The sequence below is a fragment of the Diadema setosum genome, chromosome 22 (genome assembly GCF_964275005.1).
Source record: "Diadema setosum chromosome 22, eeDiaSeto1, whole genome shotgun sequence".
NCBI classification, from domain to species: Eukaryota; Metazoa; Echinodermata; class Echinoidea; order Diadematoida; family Diadematidae; genus Diadema; species Diadema setosum.
The window spans coordinates 10,977,996-11,003,656 of NC_092706.1; the positions used below are offsets into that span (position 1 = coordinate 10,977,996).

Consider the following 25,661-nt stretch of genomic DNA (forward strand, 5'->3'; position numbering starts at 1 on the left):
ATATGAGTTTCATGAGGTATCATAATGATTTTATGCAAGTTTTCATCCTGTCAACCTGGGGGACAAGAATTCTTTCATTGGTTGTATACAATGGAATTTTTTTAATTTTTTTTTTTTTTTTTTTTGGAGGGGGGGGGGGGGAGGGTTCTAACTGATAATAATGTTGCATGGTGCATGTAATCATATACATTGCTGCTAGGTCGGGGCGCGGGTCGGGAAAGTCTTCAACAAGCACTGGTGTTGTTGCCATGGGTTACCGTCGCCAAGGGAATATTCCTAGGATTTTGATGTGAAAGAAATGTGCATAATATAAATGTTAGTAGAGACACTCTGGTATGGTTCCATGACATTTGCTCCTGCGACAATAGTGCTTCCATGAAATATCTGCATGCTATTAAGTCAAACATAAATTCTATCCAAAACATAACACTAACCCTAATCCTAATCCCTCACATGAAACTAAACCTTAAACTCTATCACAACCCCAACCCTAAGTCCTTGGAGAAAATAAGACCGGAACGATTGTCGCAGGAGTCTAGTCCTGTCACCCGAGGCATGCTCACAGAACTACTGCCGATACCCCATCTACGGCGAGTCACCGCCAGTCCAATGAAGCCTGCTGAAATTGTAAATTAATGTGATTAATGTCTAATACAGCTTCAACAATCAGGCGGACCTCTTCAAAAAATTATGGCAAGGTGGAAAAGACTCTTGCCTTTCAATCAGAGGTCCACAATTCGAATATTGTCAAGTGCCTACGTGTTTTCACCCACGATGCCCTTCTCTATAACATACCTAGGTGTGGAAAAGGATACCTGGCAAAACAGGGGCCCCTGCTAGAGCATTGGCAGCAATGAAGAAGATAAACTATTGTTTATCTGTCCGGTTATCAGGTTGGAATCCTGCTCGGGCATGTACGCCCATGATTTTTTATCATGGCTACTACTAAAACACTGATCAATTCAGTGCTTATTTACGTCGATGTAGGGCAATGTGTCACTCAGTTGCAATGAAAAAAAAAATCTCGACGGAAGAATTTCATGAATCTGAAAACTATTGTCATCTTTATTAGTATCATCCTAATAATAATTATGATTATCAATTATTATGATGATGGATGGTGATGATGATGATGATGACGATGATGATGGTGATGATGATAGATATTATGATTATACCTGTGCTATCAGTACGCAGATTATGTTTCTAGAGAAAACCTTTGTCACAGCAAAAAGTGCAATCACATCAGTCGATCGTCAGTGGGTGGTTAGATAAAAATGACCGGTGATGGTGGAGCACTAATTTTCTTTTTAAAATGATGAAAGTATTGTAGAAAATGTTGTTATGTTTTTTCAATATTGGAGAGTATTTTCGTGTTCAGTGATGGCAAACGATCCCAAAAACGATACAGCGAGCGATTTTAGCGAAATAAATTTTCTGACTCTATGCAATGTTGTTAAAGAAAACACGATTTTCTGCAATAATCTGAATGTGATTTAAAATCTGGTTTAGTTTTTCGTTGAGAGAGGGATTCTGGTTTTACTTTATTTTATTTTATTTTATTTTATATTTGCGAGATAATTAGAAACCACTCATAATCAATGAACTATTAAAGAGCATTCTACGGTAAATTCAAAGTTTATTGATGAAAACCGGTTTTGAATTGGCCTAGATATTAAAAAAAAAAGGATATAAAAAAAAAAAACAACCCAAAGAGTTCCTAATAACAGGTGGGACCCATCTTTTATTGGAACCACTTTGTTTTACTTTGTTTGTGGATATCTCAGCCATTCCAAAGCCAATGTTAATCAAATAAGCTTTAAATTCCTCTTAGAATATCATGCTCTTTAATATTTCATGTAAGTAGTTTCTAATTATCTCGCAAAAAGTTAAACCCTGAATTCCCATCTCAACTCAACCAACACGATACAATCCCTGCTATTGAAGGTAGCCAAATCAATTACATATCCTTTAAAGTTTTCGAAGACAGTCTTTACTTCTCGTTCTGCAGGGTTTAGTGACAAATTATAGGTATATGTTCTTGCAGCGCTTTGACTAACATTTATGTGAAACATAAGAAAGGAGAGTTCCATTTTCAGCAGTAAGTACCTATACAAAATGTTTTGACTTCGATTTCAAAAGGCTATGTCGACTCTGTCTCGGAACATAATTATAAACACCTTCAGCAGCTTTTAAAATCCTGGCTATAATGTTTTCTCCTCGGTCTGTTATTATCTATATTATTATGGCATTCATATGGTTAACATTTCACTAATGTTTGTTTGAGAAGAGAGGAATCACTAAACAGAGGGCGCTATTTCCGTATAAGTCTATTAGTATACCATGACTTGCTTCTACATGAGAACTCTAAGTGTCATGAGAATCACGAGTGTGAACGCGCCTTTCCTTTTTAATGCAGGTTCCACGAAGTGTAACAGACAGTGTCTTAGCGACATTTTCTTGATCTATGCACAAATTGTCAGAAAGTGCCTGAAATGCGATTTGCTGCAGTTTCACTGCATGATTTTTTAGTACCAGGGACGATAACTTCTAGTGTAAAAGATTGTATAGAGTTGTATGCTGTAATAAATCCTCGTGCTACACAGACTGGACTCAAAATCGGAAAGTTGGAAGCGAATTACGCTGTGAATAAAATGAAAGATATTCGGATGTAATATACGTTATGTCTCCATGTCACATGGTTGTACCTGTGAATGCATTGTGCCATTACAAACCTAGGTGATCATCATACTCATCTCAATCAGTTGAATATTGATATTATACTATCTTTTTGATGTATTTTAGAATACAATGATGTCTTGTATGCATTTCTCTTTCACCCCATTCTCTCTCTGCCCCCTTCCCGTTTCCCTCTCTCTGTCGCTGTTATTCTTTTTGTTCCTCATCTTTTCTCCTTGTAAAAGAGAACAACGAAAATAAGTTGAAGAGAGAAAGAGAAAGCAACATAAAACAAAACAAAGATGGAGCTTCTCGCAAAGGTAGCAAGTCGTTGTTCGCGAGTTTACACTGGACATGTGCGACCGAGAGATGGCGATATTTCACAATGCTCACCGACACTTCAACGTCTATTGTAAGGTACTAGTACACCTACATCAAATGCTGCTTTTCAAGTATATGTGTAATAGTGTCTAATGGTACTGTCTGTGTCTAATTGTACTGTCTGTGTGTGCGCGCACACACACACAGACCCACACACGCAAACACACATACACACAAACACAAATTAATACACAACAAATGCACAAAGGTTAATATGACAAACGAAGCAAACATCATGTATCAATGATTTATGTGACTGATAACCATGCAACCAGACTGTAACTGAAATTTATGTGTAAATTTGATATTGCATGGCAATGTCTGTATATATTTGCACTTCTGTGTCAAATCTCTGTAAGGAAAAATGAAGGATTCCTTGAGTTTGGGAATAAATTGAACTTGAACTGAATATTTATGGAATGTGTTTATGTGTACTTCATATTCATACAAATGCATTGCGACTCGTGTGTGATAATTTTCCCCGAACCAATGATCTAATCGCAGACAGGAATCAATCATGTTGGACTATACCAATCTTTCTTTCGATAGCCAGTCTTGGAGCTGATCCATTACAGCAGGAGGTACTATGCATTTTTTCTTGATTAGCTGCAAAACAAACAACTCCACAATCCTAAAAATTACTAATTTAAACAATATCGTGTATCTAATCATTTTCTCATTCATTCATTAATTCATTCATTTTTTCCACTCATTCGTCATTTATTCCTCCATTCATTCATTGAATCACTAATTAACTCATTCATACATTCATTTACTCATTCACTTATTCATACATTGATTGATTGATTCATTCATTCATTCTCCCATTAATCTTGCAATTTATTCTCAGTCATTCATTCAAACATTCATTCATTAATTTGTGCCACATGAGGTGACTGTTCAGTATCAGTTTACTGGTTACTTAGGGCCGACTACATGAGGTTGTTATCATTCAACTGGTTCCTCCTCCCCCCGGTGTGTGTGAGAGAGAGTAAGGGGGGGGGGGGGGGAAGAGGCCATCAGGTGTACATGCTATTCCTAACAAAAGTAGATAGAGCCAAGCTAAAGACCTTGGCACCATTTCATAAAAAGTTGATCAGGATAACAACTCTAGCTGGACTGGCAATTGTCATGGTACTGACAAGAATCCAGCTTCCTGATTGGCTGTTGTTATATGGGAAGTTGCCATTCCAGCAGGAGGTGCTATCCTAATGTCTTTTATGAGATGGGAGCCTGGTAGCATGGGGGTACCGTGGTGTGGGAAGGCTGGCCTGGCTCGGATAACTTCGAGAATCTCTGCAACATGTTGTGCACAGCTTTATTACTGATCTCTGTATAAGTACACACACAGCCTAAGTATCTCGACTAGAGTCGACCAGTACTGATGAGCATGCGCTTTGATGCACATATTTGCTGATATACAAATAGTGAATGGTCACGAGTGCGATGGTTCATTTCCAAGATTTCGCACGAGGTGAAAGATAGAGGCGCTCTATTCAGCAAGGCGAGGCTGAGTTGAATAACGCAACTCATCTTTCACCGAGCGCGAAATCTTATTCCATTGTACGTGTACAGATCATGCACTATCTGTTTTATACAACACCTCCAACGTCAACACGTTGTCTACACAGATCTTGAATTTAGCACAGAAACGGCAACCATTTTCCGCGAAAGACGAACGAGTAGTCGCACAGTCACAGTCACCGTGTACGTATGTACATACGCAAAGCCAATCGGTTTAAGTTGTTAACAAAAATGAGTGACAAAAGTATGCGCTTGTATTGTTGAGTGTGCGCGGCAAATGTTTGTTTATTGTGACATCAGAGCCATGCGGTGGAACAAATACTTGGAGTCAATCATGAGTTTAACACAGGAGTCAATGGAAATGGGTGACGTCAGCCATGCGCTATCCATTTTTGCTCAAACAAAATTGCACGGCTGATAGCCACAGCGTGAGATGGAACGTTTAACTAAATATCACGTGATGGGCAATCGACCAATCAAATAGCTACATTCTAATTAGGTGTTGTATAACCGGTGCTATTTGTGGTTTTCAAATATACCCCGGTGAGCAGCAAATAAATCAGGCCAGCCATGAATCCACACGCTCCTGGCACTTTCACAGAACCTCAAATCAAGACACCTGAGACACATGATTTTGATTCAATTATTTGGTCAGTTTTAATCATATGCACAGGAATTTCGATATAATATATATTTATATTTATATATTCATATATATTCCCCTATTTACAAAAGATATACCTCATGTATACAGATATGATATATATATGATACATAAGGCACAATTAAAAACTGTCACATGCATGATTCAACTAGTAGTACTCTATAACACAGAATGGAATGCCACAAGATACATTTCTGTTCTCTTCTGTTGTTTTTTTCTTTCTTTCTTCTGCTATTGATACCAGAAGCAACGCAGTTTTCAAACACTTCACACATATTTACACTGTAGGCATTTTTCTTCTTTTGTCTCCAAAGAGAAACTGGTGATTTTAAAAACTCAGTGACACATATAGGAAAATTCTTGTCACATTATTTTTTATTTTTTTTGGTTGCCCTACTAGCAGTCATTTATCATGAGAGATAAAAAGAGATATATATCACATAATTGTGTTTATGATTATTTTTTATGATTTTTTTTTAATAGTTCACACTCTAAGTGTTTATACACAAAACAAAAATCTTGAATGACTTCCACTGATTGAGAGAGAAATAGAAAAAAAAAAGAGAAAGAGCATTAGAGACTTAATTAATTGAGCTTAAAGATCGGAACTGATTGGTTTTCTTAATTTTCGTCAAATCACAGACTTTCTTTCGTTAAAATACTGACAAGTTTGTATCTCACAAAACACTGGTCTCAATATCTTTTCATGCCCCGATACCTCCCAGGGAGTGATGAGGGAATATACATGAAATGGGACGCAAAACATGAAATAAAAACCGTAAAATTGACTAAAATACAACTGAATAACACATTTACATTATATTTCAGTTCGTGTATGCACTGTGTGAAGGTTGTATTTCACTATTCTGATTTTGTTGTTGTTGCATATTTCATAGCTTCCTACATATTTCCCAAAGATATCTACTGTATATCCCTATCTACACAGACCCTTCTACTAGTTCACTGGAACTACATATAGAACATCATACTGAGGTCAAAATATTTGCACTGAGTTAATGAATGAGAAATGATCTTGTACAATTGTTTCAAAAAAATCAAAATCACATAAAAAAATTATTTGACCTAATTCCATCAGAAGGCTACATAACTAACTTAGTTAAAAATAAAACAATTCTCTGAATGACTCGGTCACCCCAAAAAAGTAAAAGTAAAAAAAAAAAAAGTGCCTGAAAAATAAACATAATATAATGTAAAAACTGTGCTTGGCACATTTTTTTTCCACATTAACATAATCTGAACACATTTTCTAATTTCAGTACTGGGTAATACCTTGGGATACCCAGAATCCTGCAAGTGATAGATTAAAAGCTCCAGATCCTCGTGACTTGGGGATAATTCTACATGTAAAACTGCCGAAATCATGTAAAAACACTCGATGACAGAACACAAGCATCCGTGATCAAAAGAAGCCATGATCAAAACATCAACTGGCGATGACTGGTCTACACAAACATCAATGCCATAGGCAACTAAACAAACCATTTTTACCCATTTTTTTTTTCTCAAAGGGAAAAAAAAATGATATGTACAACCAAATTCCACACATATCGATGGTACATTACATCCATATCCATATGGCTGTATTCATCGACAAGACAGTAGACTCGATATATCCACTGGAAGTTAACATGGTGTATTGAGTTTGGAGAAATGACTACGCATATGAGCACGCGACAGAACTGTGGAAATATGCTCACATCTTACTTCAGCATTCAGACACAAGAGAAAATTTGCTCCTGTTCAGCATATACATTTTACCCCCACACATGGGCTCAACGGAATAACAATTTGCATCTACATAATTACACCAATTTCTCTTTTTCGGTTTTAGACACCCCCCTCAAAAAAAAAAAAAAAAAGAGCTTTCTGAAAGCTTTATTGAAAATCCAATCATGAAAAATTATTTTATCCATTTATATATATATATTTTTTTTTTTTTTTTTTTGGGGGGGGGGGCAATGTAATTCCACTATCCCCAAATGATTGTCTTTCAGAAAGAATAATTTCTAGAAAAACTGGATGAAACAGATTCTCTTCTTTGAAGCGGTAACTGTTCTTTCTAAACATCTTGGATGCCTGCATAGCACAGTCCACATTATTATTTACCCCCCCCCCCAAAAAAAAAAAAACATCTTCTAAAACAACCTTCAAAAACGATAACAACCAAAAACCACTGCCAATGGCATACGGCAAATGAATTATATACAACTGACGTACAACATGGAAGTTCTGATAACACAAAGAAAGAGGAAATACAAACAAACAAACAACAAATTTATACTGGCCTTCAAACGATGGAAATTCAAGTGTCAGCGCAGTGAAACACTGGAAAATGGAGTACAAAGGAAAACAAAAATAGAGTTTGTACTTGTTTTTCATACCTACTTGCATAGAAATGAATTCTATATTACATATTCCGCGTTGAATATCAACATTATTATCTGTCGCAGCACAGTGTATGAACATTACATATCATACAGGTTATCATACACCAAAGTTTCTAAACAGTTTGATCGTAACCTTTTTCAGCTGTCTGTACAAATTCTTTGTTCACCACGCTTTCTGAACCTAAACTGGCATTGCAGATGGTCTCACCGCGTGGGTGTAAAATACTTGACAATATCTACAATTCACAACAGTCTCTTGTGCACAAAGGCATTACACACTGCCCTGTTGATATGCAATTGACACCTTGTGTTGCGATTAATACAAAATAGGAGTTTCCGCCGTGTTTTCTATTGGAGGAGAGGTTTATACTATTAAAGGCAGGTGTAAAGAGTTTACACAAACTAGTATACACCTAAGTTTACACTGAGTTTACACCAATGAGAACTCCCAAATTAATACACGTTGCCACAGGTGGAACAGCAATATACTTGTATACACTAGAGTTCTTGAAGACTCCTATTCTGTTACCTTGTATCACTCTGAACAGCCCAAATCGTTATTTGGTTAAAGTCAATGCACACTCTCTCAGACACGACTTACTAGCCATAAAAAGGGGAGGGGGTAACAATGATGTTATACACTACACAAAAACAGCATTACTTTCCCCCCATGGTTGAGACTGTAAGGGGGTAGCAACATGGCAGTAATCACCAGAAGGAGCAAAGTTACCCAAAAGACAAGTCACAGTATCGACCCTGAACACAAACCTGAATCCCACCATGTTCTCTCTCTAGCAGCTTAATAACCCGACCCTTCTTTTTTGTTTTTGATTTTCTCTACTCAAGACTGTTTGAGGGGAACCGGACAAAAAGCACTGCAGTATTTCAAGGGGTGTAAAAAGGCATATTTGTGATGGAAAAACAGCATTTCATTTTGAACATTCCTGGAATATGACCTCTCGCTCGGTCACTCATCACATCACACTTGGACGTCTTCGTTGTAATATCAAGAAGTGACGAGAATGGCAGGGCAGCCAACATGCACGCATCAACACTAGGCAGACTATGAAAGGAGACGGTCTGGGATATATTCCCGTGTTACATGCAGCTCAATTGGGTACAAACAAAATTGATCCCGACATCAGTGAGATTTCAAATATTCTCTTATCCAGATATAAAGGGATAGCGAAGTTTTTCAGGAAGCATCCTGCAGAATCGGGGTGACTCGGCAGCTTCGGAATTAGAAGGCCTTACTGTTAAGGTGGACATTTTTGTGGTGCAGAAATTTTTGCGCATTTTGCACAACCAGAAGCTAGCACGGAATTAGAAGCACACAAATATTTTTAAGTGCTATATGTACCACTATGTAAAGTCTCCATTTCGCGAAATCAACAACACGCGAAATTCATCTTACTTGGCTGAGCTTGAAAAATTACTCCAAAGAAAATATCCATTTTTGCAGTATCACCTATCATCCCCTTCACTACAAATAACTGAAATATCACCCCCCCCCCTTAACTTGTCACAAGTAAGCTTCCTGTGCAGTCAAAGAACTACATCAATGTCAAGTAGCAACGTTCTACAAACTGCAGCAGCATAAACTATGTTTCAAGGAGTTGTAATACATGACGAACAGCTAAAAAAAAGAGAATGATGAGAAACAGAGGGAGACATAGTCTGTACTGGATTACATGCGCCTGTTTTTGGCACAGAATGGTTTACAGCAATTCAACCCTTTGTGTGCCAGCCAGAACAGTGTGTACAAAACTAAGAGGGTTTTTTTTTGTTTTGTTGTTGTTTTCTGTGCCAATCGCCACTCAAAGCACACAAAAGGTTGAGAACGTCTCTCCCCTGCCTTCCAGAGGATTGACACAATCAGAATCGAAGACACGGATGGTTAGCATGAAGAAAAACACACTGTGCACATTTTCAGAAGATGCACCGTTAGAGACGATACAGCACAACCGCATGATCCCTTCATTGTTACTATGAACAGTCAAAATAATCTCTCATAAAGCACTGATTATTATTATTTTCTTTTTTCTTCCAAATCAGACACAAGAAAAAAAAAATGGAATCAATTTGGCAAAACATGTACTTGTTCCCAGCTGCTACAGATTCCATCAACAACAAATGACAGCAACAACAACATGTTATTATTATTTCTCACGAATGCAGTTCATGAGTATATCTGGGGGAAAAAAATTATGCAGCTTCAAGATGCAGCAATACAATAGTAATGGCACCTATAAGAGTACACGCCCTGTTCCAATTTTGACTGGCAAACCCTGCGGGCAAGACTTACACGTAGCCTCCGATCCATTCCACAGGGGCAAGCTACAGAAAACAAAAAAAATCCTTGCTACAGAACAAGGCTCTTACAAACTTCTCTCACAAGCGGCCTCTTTTTAAAATCATTTTTGGCATACGACTGAGGATAAAATGAATGCAGCAACTGTTCACATATCTGCCACAGTGTGACGAAAAAAAGAACATTTCGTTTTTCTTTTGCCTTGAATCTTGAAAAAAAACCCACACGGTTTATATGAGTTACAATCCCTACAAGGACTAGTCATTCAGATGAATACTACATGTAACTACTGCTTAAAATCACTCTAAACTGGTCTTTTGACTTAATGTTATTACTTTGAAAATCTTGAAGAAAAATGCTCGGAGATTCTTACAATTGTAGAAACAGAGAGGCAAGGGGGGGGGGGCAGAATAGTCTTTGTTGTAAAACAATGATATTGGAATATGAAACTCCACCGCAATTTTTACCAATGTGGTGGCACTTTACACAAAACTGTTGAAATTCCATTCTCTGGCTTGAACGTTATTGTTCCGCTGCTCATACTCCAACAGGAATCTTATTGACTGCGATAAAAACCAGCCGATCAGCTTTTGTGATTTCTGCATAGTCGTCATGGTAACTGACGTCAACTGATGTTGCATGGGTCCTGAAAAGTGCAATCTCTAAAAAAAAAAATTTCACACATGCCTCTAGCTGCGATTACTCCCTTTTTCTTTGTTCTTTGCACTATTTGCAGTTTCCATGGAAACAATGTCGATGACATCACAATGCTTCCAAAAGAGATTACAGATTGAAGGAGGTGGAGCTCCAAGATAACAAGACTGCTCCGCACATTTTTGTTTCGTCATTTACATATACACACGCACAATGTGCATACCAGTACATACCTTACTAATATATATATATATATATCTGTATTTTATAAATCACAACGAAACATGACTTCTATTTTCCTATCACACATATATACAGAGAGAGCCCTGAAACACAAAAAGGACAGAAAAAATAAGTGATAAGGCAATGACAGGCAGCTTTCAAAATCACCAAAAATAATCATCTCTGTATTCATTTTCCTCTTTTCTTTTTTAAAAAAAGTGTACTGTATTCACAATCATTTCGACCTTTTTCTTGTTTCTTCTCAAAATAGCATATTTAGAACAACAACAAAAAAATATGAGCTTTGCAGCATGGAACACACGAGGTATAACAGATGTACACACTCCTTGGCGAAACAGTCAAACCCTTTCTTTACCATCTAGAATGTATACTATACAGCATGTACAATATGTTAAAAGAACATATTGCCACACAATGCTAAACTACTAGTGGACAGAGGATATCATTTCGCATCTTGTAAAACCTAGTGCAGACAGTGGGCATCTTTAAAAAGCCAAAAATGAAGCGTCACTCTTCGAAACACGTGGCAACGCAATGGCAGACATTGCATTACTGGGAGATTGTTTGAACCACCACATAGCGAGAGAACGGAAAATTGGAGCAAATGAAGGTGCACATCTTATCGAGCCTCCAGCCTCTATGACCTAAATTGTAAAAGATATCAAGATATTTGAGATATTAAGATGTTTGTTTTCACAAACAGGAGAGGAGAGGATGGCGCATATCGCTGAGGGATGTCTGCAAAGTTACAACTGTTGGCTGAGAACCGGTTTGTGCACTGTTTTGAAACCAACAGAGACCAAACCAAAAATAGGCAGCCTTCTTCAATGTGAAGTTGCTGTCTTTTTTTTTTTCTTCACCTGTTTGTTGATTTGAAAGGACTGGGTGATCAAAGCTTGATGGAATGAAGAAATCAGAAAGATGGAGCTTTCAGAAAATCTTCTTTAGGAAGCATCTAACAAACACCAAGCTATCTTTATCATTTCCATGAAAACAACAGCACCTTGTCTGCCAGGGAAAATGAAAACAAAACAAAACAAGAAGAAACCCCCAAACAATAGATAACTGTTGGAGAGGGAGCGGAAGATGGAGAAAATGAGACAAAATTGATTTATTGCTGCATTGTCACGATTTTGAAAATACACACATTTTAAAGTGCAAACACATAGATGACTTGCGTGTCCAAATCTTCGGATCATCATCTTAAAATCTGACTACTGAATATAGCGCAAGATGCATTTCACAGGGGTGGATACTGCGAGACTGGGATATCTTCGAACGTGACACTCCGGCAAAATTTACTCTACATCCCACAAGTGTAGAAAGGACATGCTCCGATAGCTGCGCGTGAAATACAGATGTTCTTCCAGGAGGAATGGGTGGCTGCAGTTTAGTGTGTTTCCATAGTTTTCGTCATTCCATAGCCATACACAGTTTTTGTTTAACCTCGATCAGAATGTTTGAATGTGTGCCCCATGGGTTGCATAGTGAATGTAAACATTAATCAGACAAAAGAACAAAACAAAACACCTCAAACCCAACCATTCCACCCCCCCCCCCCAAAAAAAAAAAAAAAAAAACCAAAAAAACTCTCAAAAACCTATGACATCTGGCACACAGAACAATTTTTCTGGTAGTTTGCAATTAAACATTACCTTATGTCCCTTTGCGAAGACAGTAATCAATAAATCCAGTCGAGCATCAAGTGTCAAATCCTACATAAATTATCTATTTATACTGCCCAGCGAGGAGAGTTCTTATGCAAACACCCAATCACAAATTACTGAACACCAGTGGTAACCCCAAAAGATTTTCACAGGAGTGTATGTGCACAACACATACACACACCCACAAACATTATTGGAACTTGAGTCAGAGATTACTGAGTACGTGATTTGACCATATAACTAACAGCTCCAGATCTTAGCATGTTCACACATTTTCAATGTTTCATAATGCTAATGTACACTGTGCTTACAAAAAAGAACAGATGATTTTGATTTAGGTCAGGCAATTGTGAACTATACCTTGTTGCGATATCACTAGTTGCGATATCGCGGTTGGATAAAAAAACCTTCCCTAAACACTGCAGCACATACGATGCACAACACTGCAGCATGACTTAGGATAGCAAGCTTCACGGGTGAACTACCAGGTGCTGATGGCTGGTCCTGCTCTATCCTGGTGCAGCAAAGTGGATGCGATCAGTTTCTCTCTGTACAAGCTAACGTGTCGATGCACAGTGTCATGTCTCCGGTTCAACCTTGATCTGGACTGCGGGTACGGGACTGGAGGATTCACTCTGTGCTTGGGGTGACCCGCTCTCAGCTTCCTTTTCTGGCGATGGGTGCTCCGTCGGTCCTTCTTCCTCTTTGCTCTCCCCATCCTCCTTGGCAGTTTCTGGCGCGCAGGAGTCCGTCGACTTCCTGCCCTGCGCAGAAGCGGACTCCTGTTCCCCCTCGCTTTGGGGTTCCATCTTGACGTGCTGAGCCGCTGGGGTGCTTGACTGACTCGTCGCGGGAGAGCCGGGAGTGGATGGGTGGGGGGAGGAGCGGTAAGGGGGCGGTGTCTGGGCCTTGTGGGGCGTGAACTGCGACTCGAGGGTGACGGTCTTCTGGTGAGCGGGGGACAGGCTGGAGGAGCTAGAGGACTGGATGGTGATGGTACCACCCTGGTAGTTCAGGACCTGTGTGCTGGAACTGGGAACCGAGACAACGGGAGGTGGACGGGCTGTTGGTGGGGGGACCGTCAGCAGCATTGCTGGGCGTGAGGGCTCCTGTGACAGAGGTGTAGGACTTGCACTCTTCGACGTTCGGTACCCTTGCGGTGCAAGCGAGAAGGAACTCCGGCGCTGGGAGCGGGACTCCACGTTTTGCGAGTGGCTTGGACTCGGGGGAGCGGATGCCGAGTGGAACTGCATGGGTGCAAGAAGGGGCATCCCGCCCGATAGGGTGGACAGTGGGTAGAGCCCGGCTACGCTGGAGGGCTGCACTGCAATCATGGTGGGGATTGGGTAAGGATGTTGCTGTCCGCCCGAGGTGGGCGGGGCACCGGTGATCATCATCCCCGGGACGGGCATCGGCGGCATCCCCGACTGGATCTGGGGACTGGGGCGTGTCAGGGCCAGGCCAGGTACGGTTGAAGTTGACACCGGCTTTTCGATTACACTGCCCACAGAGCCCAGCCGCTGGCTGGAGACAAATTGACTTGCCGGAGATTCAATGTGCTTGTAGCCCGAGAGGTCCAACGGACTATTGGGCTCATGACCGCCCCTCCGCTCCTTCCCCATGTGCTGCTTGGAGTGTCCGAGGTGACCCTGGGGAACCTCCGAGGGTCGCTTCCCGCTGAGATCCAGTGGACTGTAGGGCTCCTGCACCTTCAGCTGTGGCCCCAGTCCCAGGCCGGGGGCCAGGTAGCGAGGGATGTTGACATGCGGGACGGTGGAACCCAAGTCGACCACACCGGGGAATGCTCTGGGCCGGCCTGGCTGCTCTCGACGAGGCTCATACTGAGGACCAGGCACAGGACTGTACACTCTTGATAACGGCTGCGAAAATGACCATAGAATGAGTACAGGAAAACAAAGAAAACTTTACAATATCATTCAGAAATTCTACCATAATATTTTAACTACCTCATTCAGGCAAAAGTGCATTTCCAAAAAACAAGCATATAAACTGTTATTTAAAATAACCTTTCTTACATACTGTAAATTAGAAATTTTTGTGAATTTCGTGAGGAGTCACGACTTGCAAAATCGAAATGATCGCGAAAGTTCTCGTCTACACTATATGCATTGGATGCCTGTGGCAATTTGTGAAAATGTCATGCCGTAAAATGGGCCATCGGCTCGAATTCACCAAAAAAAATTTCACGCTGCAAATATTTCTGGCTTCACAGTATATGCACAGGCAGCACCTGATAGTATAACAAATCTGGATGTTTTGAGGTTCCCAAGTTCCAAGTGTCACCGTACTTTCAACACACTACAAACTACCTCCACAATCCTATTTTCCCCTTCTTCAATTTCTTACTCCTTTTTGAGCAGTATAAAACTGCATACTTTGGCTAACACAACAATTAAAAATGAAGATATTTAAAATTCTTTTCCAAAATAATTTTTGGCTGCACTTTTTCTAACGTATTCAACATGATTTATCCAAGAACATGTACACGAGATATTGGTCCAAGAAGAAGAAAAGTACTGCTTTCTGAGTACTGCAATACATTCTACACACACTTTTAGTGTCATGGTTCATGGACTACATTCAAGGTAGTGATGGAATCACATATGATGAACAGTTATTTTAGATGTCTATTGCATTATGTGGGTTACACTGTACAGATGAATGGGCCCACTGTTGACAGTGTGCAATGCCTCCATGCTGCACTTGACCATGCTCACTTGATCGACAGTGGAACAAATTCTGCAGACAGCTATTAGAAATTAACTCATTTTTCCTATAAAATAGAGCAGGCATGGAATGAAAGTCATGCAAGCTCAAACGTGATGCTTTGTAGAGAGTGGAATTGGTGAGGATTGTGACACACAGCTATTTTCCTACAAGGGATGAAGAGCACATGTTTTGAGTATCAAATTCCTATGACCACAGGTGGAATCACAAGCTTTGCATGTTTAGAGCGGTCGAGCTAGAAATGCCTGTAATAATACAGGCATTTACTCACCTCCTGTATATTCCTTTGCGGGGAGCCACCTGTTGACCCTTCGACCTCTGTGTCCGCCGACTGAGTGTCAAATGATGAGTGAGAGCCTTCGCTGTCGGCTATGCTTTCCTTCCCTGAATGCTCCTCGCTTCCCGGGTAGTCAACCTCTCTTGGTGGAGGCACCCGGCTCTCTGCGTGCCTCTGGGCAGCTATGTGGAGTTCCATACCAAAGATGCTGTTGCAGATAAAGTCGCAGTCGGTACACTTGATGAAGAACATCTCGCTCCCCGAGCAGTGGCACTGGAACATCGTGTACTGGCCGCGGTACATCTCTGGCTGCATGCTGCCTTCTCGCTTCGAGTACTTACTGGTCTTGTCGGCCTTGCTTTCTGAAGATGGCTTCGGACCATTGCACTGGAGGCCGATTCGACTCAGCGACTCCAGGCCTGTGCGGTAGCGACTCTGGGCGTCCATGGGAGAGTGGGGGCGCCCGGGATCACGTTCCTGCGGTGCTCGCGTCACCCGGCTAATCTTCAAAGGAGCGTCTTCTGTTGCCGAGGACAGAGCAGTAATGGGCAGGGCACTCCCAACGACCCCTTCCGATCTTAACGTTTGAGAGCTGCTGCCATGGTGGTACACTGGCTTGAGCAGAGTGTTCATGTTACCACTGTGAGGACTACAAGATTTGGATAGGGGAGGGATTCCTGAAGACTGAGGTATTTGATGCTTGCCATGTCTGAGCGCTGTCTCGCCATTCTGTGAACAGTTCTGCGGCGATGCCTGTGAGCACCGGCTAGGGAGACCTGCGTAGGCCAGCTTGTGGCGCAGTTCCAACAGTTGAGCCTGATCGAGCTTCGACATGTCTGCGAGCGACTTTGGGAAACCTACATCGCTGCGATCACCAATCCTATTCTCGGCGCCCTGCAAGGCTGACCTGCGTTCGCTGTCTACTGCCCTCAAGCGGCCCAGCTGTAGTAGGGCACGAATAGTCGCATCGTCTCCCTCGCGTCCAGGAGGCAGCTGGAGACTCTCCATGGAGGCCGGCGAATCTCCTGTGGCAACTGATCGAGGGCTTGCCACCGCGCCAATGCTGCCTGTTGGGGATGCCTTAGATGCAGGTCCACCATAGTTGACGTCAATGTGCGTTCCACTGATACTGTGACGGCGTACACTGCTGGGCTCCATTGGACGGGGTGACGGTGGTTGAGAAACTGATCCACAGCTTAGATGGGGAGACCTTGCTGATACAAGCATTCCCCCAGGATTTCTTGGTTGAGGAGATCCTTGGGGCCTGGACACAGGAGAGCTGGGGGCAGAGTTCCTCGGTGAACTTGGCGCAGAATACCGTGGTGAGCTTGGGGCCGACAAGCGAGGAGAACCAGGAACAGACAGACCAGAGGTAGATGCCGGTGAATTGGGGGCCGATAGTGTATTCGCGGGGGAACCTGGTGAGGATTGCGGCAGGGGAGACCCTGGTGCAGGGGAGCGCGATGTCTGGGACCGCGGAAGCGGTGACCTCGGTAGTGTTAGACTTGCCGCAGGGGACTTGGCCACCGGCGAGCGTGGTATCCTCTGCTGCGGCTGTGAACGGGACTGATTACCCTTGCCCGGGATGTGGATCTTGGGTGGTGGGCCTTTGGCCACTGGACTTCCCGACATGGCCAACTTCCGGCACTTGGTGCAGATGACCAGTCCGCTTGGCGCCACGGGGTAGTCCTTCGGGTTGGGGATGATTGCATTTTGGCAAATGAAGCAGCGGGTGCCCAGTGTCTGCAGGCTGGACTTGTAGTGATTGATGTCCGGCTTCTTGAACAGAGAGTTCTTCTGGGGGTGGCGGGGGTCACTGCGGGCCAGCTGCCTGGGGTCTGCCTGCTGGCGAGGATCGTCATCTCGTCCGCCTCCAGGTGAATGGACCGGTGACAGTGCCTGTACAACAAAAACCACAAACAACGACATTTAAGTAGAGGAAATGAAGGATCTGCAGTTCATAAATCAGAGTGTTCTGTCATTGCTCCATGGATGGTCGGTTGGCTGGGAAAACTTAACAACCAACAAAACCACCAACAAACCAAAACAAATCGGGTCCTTGTAGTGTACATTCCCGGAGTGCAAAGATTGCAATGAACAGGAAACATGCTCTAATTGATTACCAAGGGAAAAACCATCCTTTTGAGCCTGCAAACTGCTCTGAGGGGATTTTTGTGTTTGTATTTACTTCATCTATTCTCTCTCTCTCTCTTTCATTTTTCAATGCAATCATCCACCACATCTACAATACACTCCCACTGAAGTGGTACATGCCGTGAAAGCATTGAATTTTTCACACTCATTTTTTGACACGCAAAAAGTCAACACTAACTGAAACATCACACGTCACAGATTAAACCACACTATATTTCTATAAAAAAAAATCAAATATCAAATTATTCATTAGAGTAATTCAAGATGCGTTAAACGTGAGTTTGAAAAGAAAAAGTAAAATATAGTATGCACAACAGTGAAAATTGGATCAAAATTGGATCAAAAGTAAGGAAGTTATTAAATGTCAATGATTTGCTAATTTTCGTACAATAGTTCTAGAACAGTTGATATGAATACGTATATATAAGTGAGTGAACTGATGATGTCATCACCTCACAATTTTCCACTGATCATGTACAAAAAAGAAATGACAAAAATTGTTTTCTGGTCTAGAAGTATGAAACACGATGTCATTCCTGACTGAATATCTTCAAAAATATGAACAGTCAGATATACTAGGATTTGAGACCAGTGGTATCATGTTTTCGATCAAAAAACTGGAAATTTTCATGCTTTTATGTATAAACTGTATTGCAAATTGTGAGGGGATCACATCATCAATTCACTTTTTGCATATTCACATTGATTGTTCAAGAAGTGTTTACGCAAATAAGCTAAACTTCACAATTGCACAACTTCCTTCATTTTCATCATATTTTGTTCAAACTTTCACAGAAGTGCTTGTAAAATGTAACACTTTCTTTTCAAAAATAAATTTTATTTGTCCCAGATATCCCCTTTACACATTTCTTTGGTAGAACCAGATGTGACATGCCTCAATTCTGTAGACGAACCACCCTGTCTTACGGTAGCAGGTTAAAAGTATGTGTATTCACCCCTTTTTTTTCTACTGGCAAATGCATCAAGGACGCCACATTTTTAATGTCAACAGCTATACTCTCATTTCGCACGGGTCCACACCTGCACTACACGTGTTCCACAGCTTCACTGTCATCTATATGCATGGCACGAGGTCATACTTATGATATTGAATTGGACTGATCTCAAACTGCGAAGGTGACGATTCTATCCCATCACTTAAAAACAAAATATGGACAGCCTCACTACACCACCAAGGCATGGATATGTGGTCACATGAAATATAAATAAACTTCAGCATTTTCCCTGTCGAAATATAAATCATAGTAATTATGATTATACATAGAAACACACTCACGCACACACACAAATACTATGGTATGTGCTCATGTGACCGTACAAAATCTCTTTACTAGCAAAAAAACAAAAACAAAATTCGAACGATAACAACATACACAGAAAAAAAAAAAGGGTCTCTAAATAATTCCTGTCCTGATGCCAATTATTACAGTACTTAGCTGCGCATTTGAATTAAAGATGAGGATATCTGTTGCTACTTTTTCTTTACTTGTGGGAATGCTTTCACAAACACCGCCGCAAGCACCATCCTGAAAAACCTTGCGCCGGGGAAAAAGCAAGTCAAGGAACCAACCAAGGCCGAGGGGGTTGCGTCGTCCAATCTCCGCCGCCGCCGACGGGGGCAAATCAAGGCTGCAGCCTCATCTATTACGGAGCTATATACCAGAAGGACTTTGCTCTTTTACCGGCAAAAACAATATGATAGAAGAAAGATCCGCATCCAACGCAAACAACATGGACTGTGAGAGTTAGCTGAATCCATTGATTTGCTTTAAGTGTTGAGTGCTTTCTTATAAATGCAATTGGAGACTTGGTGTAAATATTGTCTACAAAGCAAACAAACCAAGGTGGAGACTCACATTTGAGCTTCTTTAAGTGTCTCTAATTATCTTGCTGTTGAGGAAAAGAAAATATAATCTGACCAGCAATTGTAGCAATGTTTAAGGGAATTTGATCTTTGCTTGAAAGTGCATTGACCCTTTCACATTTTAGGTCACTGCAACTTGATGGAAGGTTATATATATATATATATATATATATATATATATATATATATATATATAGCAATTTACAATTCAGGACTGCAAGAAAGTATTAACTTTGATGTATGTTTTATGTTATGATGATCAGATGATTTTCAAACTCAGTTTATACTTTTTTCTGAAGGTTACCTAAGCACACACACACACACACACACATGCACATACACAAATGCACACAAACACACAGTACATTATTCAGGTATTGTGTTGACTACCCACATATAGCGCACACACACACACACACACACACCCACACAAAGTTTCCATCCTTTTCATGAGGTACTACAATATGGTTTTCATGATTAGATCATGGTGTCAATGCAAAAAAAAAAAAAAAAAAACAATTTAGTTAATGTACCATTGTTCTCTCAATGAATGATTCTCTCCACCACCACACAACCATCTCCACACACACACACACAAACACACACACACATATCCCCACCCTCCCCTTTACTAATGCCATGCAGATGTAGTACAGTTCCTCTATGTCTATGTATCCCATACAGAATCAGTTACTGTAATTAGTCTACAGCTTCCAGACTCCCTAGGTTACACATTTGTTTCTATCCACAAGTCTTCTCCCCCCATTTTTCTCAACCTTACTGAAAAACAAGTGACCTTTGTTTGAGCTTTGCGAGGATCGTCGGGGATTTAAATAGCAACCAAGGATATTTGGCTGCTTGTGAATGTTTACATTTTAGTAACAACAAGGATAATAATGCTAAAAAATAACAGCAGTAATATCAATGTCAACAACGAACAAAAACACTATCCGGTTCTACTAAATGCATGCCACTGAAATGGTCTCTGTGCACGCAAACCACTACACTCCAGAAACAGTCAGTAACTCCCCCCTATTTGGCTATTTCTCTTCAGTCTTTTTAAACATATTCATGCATTTGTCTACTCATGTACATACTTGATAGTTTGTGTGTTTTACTGTTTCATTTGCAATGTGGAAGACTTTACCAAATGTTACATTGTGAAAATGTATGGAACTGAACTGAATTTGATTATTAAGGGGTAGGTAGTTTTAGACAGACTTCAGTTTTAATCAAGCTGTAATATGTCTCAAATATTCACAAAGATTAGTCCATATTAATGGTGTTTTGTTTTGTTTTGTCTTTTTTTTTTTCTTTTTCTTCAGGACAGCCCCAAAACTAAATGCTTATGTAAAAATGAACATGCCCCTGGTACCATTTGGGACAAACATATAAAAACTGTAGAAAGAAGAGAGGAGATTTTGCATAGCATCTTAAAATCCTATATGGGCCATAATGTGGGCAGGGGCAGTATAATGATAGATATGAGATATTTTTTGGCATGATCCACATGTATGGCATGGGTGACCCAAGTCAAAACTCAACGAGAAAACAAACTGTGCAACAGAGAGGAATTTTCTTTCAGCAGCCGGAAGATCAACAATAATTTCCATCAAATCTTCATTGGCATTGATCAAGATCATGGCTATTCTTCCGCGTAGAAAGGGGGCACCTTTGGTTTTTGTTCAATCCTTTAGTTTATTGTTGTTGTTGTGCTTATCTTCTTGGGGGGGGGGACCATGACTAATGGTTTGTTCATGGTATTCTTCCAAAAAGGAGGTGGCAGTTCAAATCTTTCAGGGGGGGGGGGGACTATGAATAAAAGTTTGTTCATGGTATTCTTCCAAAAAAGGAAATGGCAGTGTCTTTGACCTGTAAAGGTTGTTGGTTGTTTGTTTGTTTGGGGGGGGGGGGGAATTTGTTTCCATGAAAGAGGTTGCCATCAGGAATAACCGAAAGAGCTACGTTGTTGAAAGCCTTTTTCCACCCATGTGTCGCTGTACAGCACCGTGACTGGCAGACTCAACCCTGCCCTTGCTATTACTGTTGTTATTATTGTTATTGTGTTGTGTTGCGTGTGTGTGTGTGTGTGTGCGCAAATGTGTGTGTGTGTTATCTGCTTTTGTGTGCAATGATGCTGAAGATAATTGGTCTGGAACAAAAACAGGACAGTCTAGCAAAAAAATGAAAATAAAAAAATAGTGGGGGAAACACACCATCTGACATGAAAGGGATTGTGAACTTGTCTCTGCCTGATCTTCCAAATTTCCCAAACCAAAAATCATTCCTGCCCGTGAAAAAAAAACTTAAGAAAAAAAAAATGAACAGATAAAAACATTATAGGAAAAAAAATAGTAATACCACCCCACCATTGCAAAAAAAAACAAAACAAAACTAAAATGCAATCGTAGAGCGCAGACCTCCGCCAAGCAGCTCATTTTCACCCATATACACGCATGCTGAAAATCGCTCAATTTTCCTAATCCAATACTCGTATCTTGAGAAGTCTTTTCTTTAAGTCATCAGTTTCCAGCTACACCACGCCTCATCCGAGCAGAGCAAGCGTTCTAGAGCACGTATGCAAACCTCAAATATGCGCAGCCTGAATCCCAAGTCCATTGACCTATCTGCGAAAAGACGAAAAAATCCTTCATAAAATCCATAAAGATTCTCGGATCACTACCAAAATCTAATCACCTGTTCCCTGTGTCATTCTCAACCTTTCCTATAAGTTACATCCAAATCTGTTCACAACTTTTTGAGTTATTTTGCACATTGACAAACAAACGCCAATTAAAACATAACTCCCCCCTTCGCAGTGGTAATAAAAAAGAAAAGAAAAGTAAAAGTAAAAATCTTTGAATTTCAAATCAATCCAGAAAAAGAACACAAGAGCTCCCAGCACTTACTCCTACCGCTGGAACGAACTTGCTGGATCACGCGTGTGTTGTCTCCTATTACTACTCATGTGTATCCCCGGTTTCTTTCGAGATTTCCGAAGTAAAGTAGACTGTGTCATGACTTATCCTTGTCAATACGACTTTAGCCTGGATAAATTCTAGCCTGGTCTTGTTGAAGGTGGGGTTTTCCATTGCATTCTTTCTGTAACTGTGGAGTGCCAAAGGGTCGGATAGTTGGTGATTCCAGTTTTCATTCCCGCGATGGCAAGAAAGCAAGGATGGAGTTATACCTCCTACTGAGAAAGGAAGGGATAGAATTAAATACATGTGCTAATACTGACCTGAGCATGTTGACCGTGATCTGGAGCAAGCCTCCTGTCCCCTCCTTCCGCCCGAGGGGGTGCCCCGAGGTCCAGGCTTGACCTCCTGCTGCTGGGACCGTTCAGCTGGTCAAGGGACGAGATCTTCTCCTGGGTGGGGGAGATGGCTGGAAGGGGCACCTCAAAGTCCAGAATGATAGGCTGGATGGCTGGCGTTTTCTCGTTGATGTGGACGCTGCCGTTGACGCTGCCGTCCACGAAGGAGCTCATCACCAGCTCGGTGGTCCCCCCGGGAGCGGGGCCTGGACCGCCCGCGCTGCTACCGCCAGCGGGTTTGCGGCGCTTGCGGCTTGCCTTGGCCTCCACCGCCGCCATGTCCTGGGGCACCTGCGGGCGCTTGGCGCCGCGCCCCGGGAGACCGATGTCGGTGGCGATCAGGCCCTGGAGGTCGGGCCGCATCATGACCTGCTGCTGGGGGTGGGTGGGGCCGTTGATGGCCTGGGGACGGATGTACATGGGCTCCACGTAGTGGTTGCGGATGGGGTTACCGCCCCGGTGCTCCGGGATCACGATTCCCGGCGGCGGGATGGGGAAGTGCTGCCTGAGTGACGCCTGTGTGAGGATGTTGCCAACGGTAACACGGGGCATCTTCTCTACATGATTCACCATGGACTTCTTGGAGGGGGGCTCTGGAACCTTCTCTTTTGGCTGAAGGGGCACAAGCATTGAGATCGACAAGATCAATAAATTGAAAACTTCATCATTACTCACGACAACCTTCCACTCTTAATTGTTGATTTGAGAACATGAAAGGTTTCTATTCTTTAAGTACCATTCACACACACCTGAAACGAACATTTTTTTTGGAAAATATGTGTTGTGCAATGCAATGTGATGCGAAAAACATTCATTCTTGTGTGGACACACACGTAAAAAGATGGTTAACTCTCATGAATCACATCAAGATGCAAATATCAGTCTATCTTTGAAAACTCTTGCAAAAATTTGTCTCACACAGTGTGCACTTGAAAAAAAAAAGGCATTTTACTTCAACCCCATGATGCCACTGGCTACACTAGGCTGCGTTTATCATCATCACCCAGTTTGAAACGGCTTTCCACACCCACTATCAAAAGTCGTTTCCAAAGCCCTTTACAAACGCCTTCTAAAATAAGTTGCGTCTATTAACTCATCGCTAACATGAAAACTGGCCTTGCCATGGCGCAGCTGCATTGCGCCGTTTGACCTGAGGAGAAGGAGTCATATACGGTGCGCGTTATAATATCTCGCTTCTAGAGACACGTTTCTGGCTGAAACCTGTTTGGGAAAGCACAAATTTGCGATTTTAGAAAGGCTCAGAAAACCTTTCAAAAAACTTTCAGAAAACCCCATATTCAAAGCAGCTTTGCTTTTATCATCTCTGAAAAAACCCTGAAAGCTGTTTGGAAAACCTGTTGGTGCTGGAAAAAAAAGTTGATAAATGCACCCTAGGTCTGCACAGGGCATAGGGTGCCCAAGATCTGCACAGCTTGGATATTGAAAGCACTTTGTTTGTGACCAAATTACAATTAGTTTTTGTTCTTGTCTTTTGCTCACGTGCAAAAGCTGGAACACTAAATCAATTTTTGAAAGGTACTAGGTAATCCAGTAAATGATTAATCTTGTGTGTGAATGGGCCTTTAAGCAGGGAAGGAACACAATGTTTTGATTTCGACAAGAACTATTCCAATCAAAAGTTCCATCCTAAAGAAACTGATCTACAATTGTATACAGCTGACCTTCCAAAAGAATTGGATCATGTAGTCTACTGCCTTCAGACCTTCCACACCATCTGGTACTGTTATCAATGAGATACGCCACTGTAAATTTACATGTAGTCCACATGCTGTTGTAATATACAATGCAGCCAACTTTGCTGGGGTTGAATCAAATTGGAATGGAGAATAAGCTTGAATCCATGCAATATGAAGCTTGCATGATGTAACCAAAGATACAATTTCCACGTCTACTTAATTTGGTCTGAAAAGTTACTCTCACTTTTTAAACAGAAGAAATTTGGACTTCTGGGAGTTTGACTAAAGCAGACATTTTGACTTCAGTGATGGTCACTTGCGGCAGAGTTGACTGGACAACATGGGGTGGGAAGGAGGGGGGGGGGGGGTGAAGGAGAGAGGGGGAACCACTGACCTGCTCTGCCTCAGTAAGCTTCCACTCCTGTATGGCCCTCTTCTTGACCGGCTTGACCATCATGGTAAAAAAGAAGTGAGGCCAGGAACTTCTAGAGAGCTCTCCACGACAGACTTCTTGTCTGGAACTATTTCTGCTGTCCTGTGCAGAAGATGATAAAAATGAATAAAAAAAAATTATAATGAGCAAATAATCAATGAAAAGAGGAGAAAAAGTCACATGGATTCAACACTTTTCCATCAATCAATTTCTTTAAAAAATCAATCTACACCACAGAGATATCAATGACCTCTACAGCAAAAAGTTCACCTCACCATTAGAAGGTTAATGCCTATGAACTAACATGATTTTCAATACAATTGTTGCTCTTGCTGTTCATACCACCAGGGCAGCAGTCTATCAAATGTACACTGAAAATTATTCGGCTTTAATTTTTTTTTTTGAACACAAATTTACAGGGTAATATTGCAAAAGCAGACCTGTCATAAAAACCCACCAATTTGACACGTAGCATCATGTCATCCAAATGTAGTGGTTCAACTGAAACAAAGGGTGGGCATTCACCTGTGACGTCAGACTGAAATTCGAACACATGGCGTCAGCCGGCTTTAATATTTCATGACGGCACTCAATTTCATGCTTGAGGAACCATCGGATGT

At 41.4% G+C, this 25,661-nt stretch overlaps 1 protein-coding gene across 1 annotated transcript; it reads right to left on the reverse strand.

Moving 5' to 3' along the window:
- Positions 1 to 13,038: 13,038 nt before the first annotated feature.
- On the reverse strand, positions 13,039 to 25,065 carry LOC140245128 (uncharacterized). The gene is made up of 4 exons (XM_072324727.1): positions 25,003 to 25,065; positions 22,837 to 23,523; positions 15,551 to 17,455; positions 13,039 to 14,411 (listed from the first exon to the last, which is right to left on the reverse strand). The coding sequence occupies exons 1-4, from the start codon at positions 25,063 to 25,065 to the stop codon at positions 13,110 to 13,112; spliced, it is 3,957 nt and encodes a 1,318-aa protein (XP_072180828.1). The 3' UTR covers positions 13,039 to 13,109.
- Between the last annotated feature and the right edge of the window lie 596 nt (positions 25,066 to 25,661).

Excerpts from the sequence above, each read along its gene's own strand:
- LOC140245128 (XM_072324727.1), bottom strand. The coding sequence starts at position 25,065 with ATGATGGTCAAGCCGGTCAAGAAGAGGGCCATACAGGAGTGGAAGCTT. Across the intron at positions 23,524-25,002 it reads AGCTTACTGAGGCAGAGCAG|CCAAAAGAGAAGGTTCCAGA; the intron begins GTCAGTGGTTCC and ends GTGCCCCTTCAG. Across the intron at positions 17,456-22,836 it reads ATCACGGTCAACATGCTCAG|GCACTGTCACCGGTCCATTC; the intron begins GTCAGTATTAGC and ends TTTGTTGTACAG.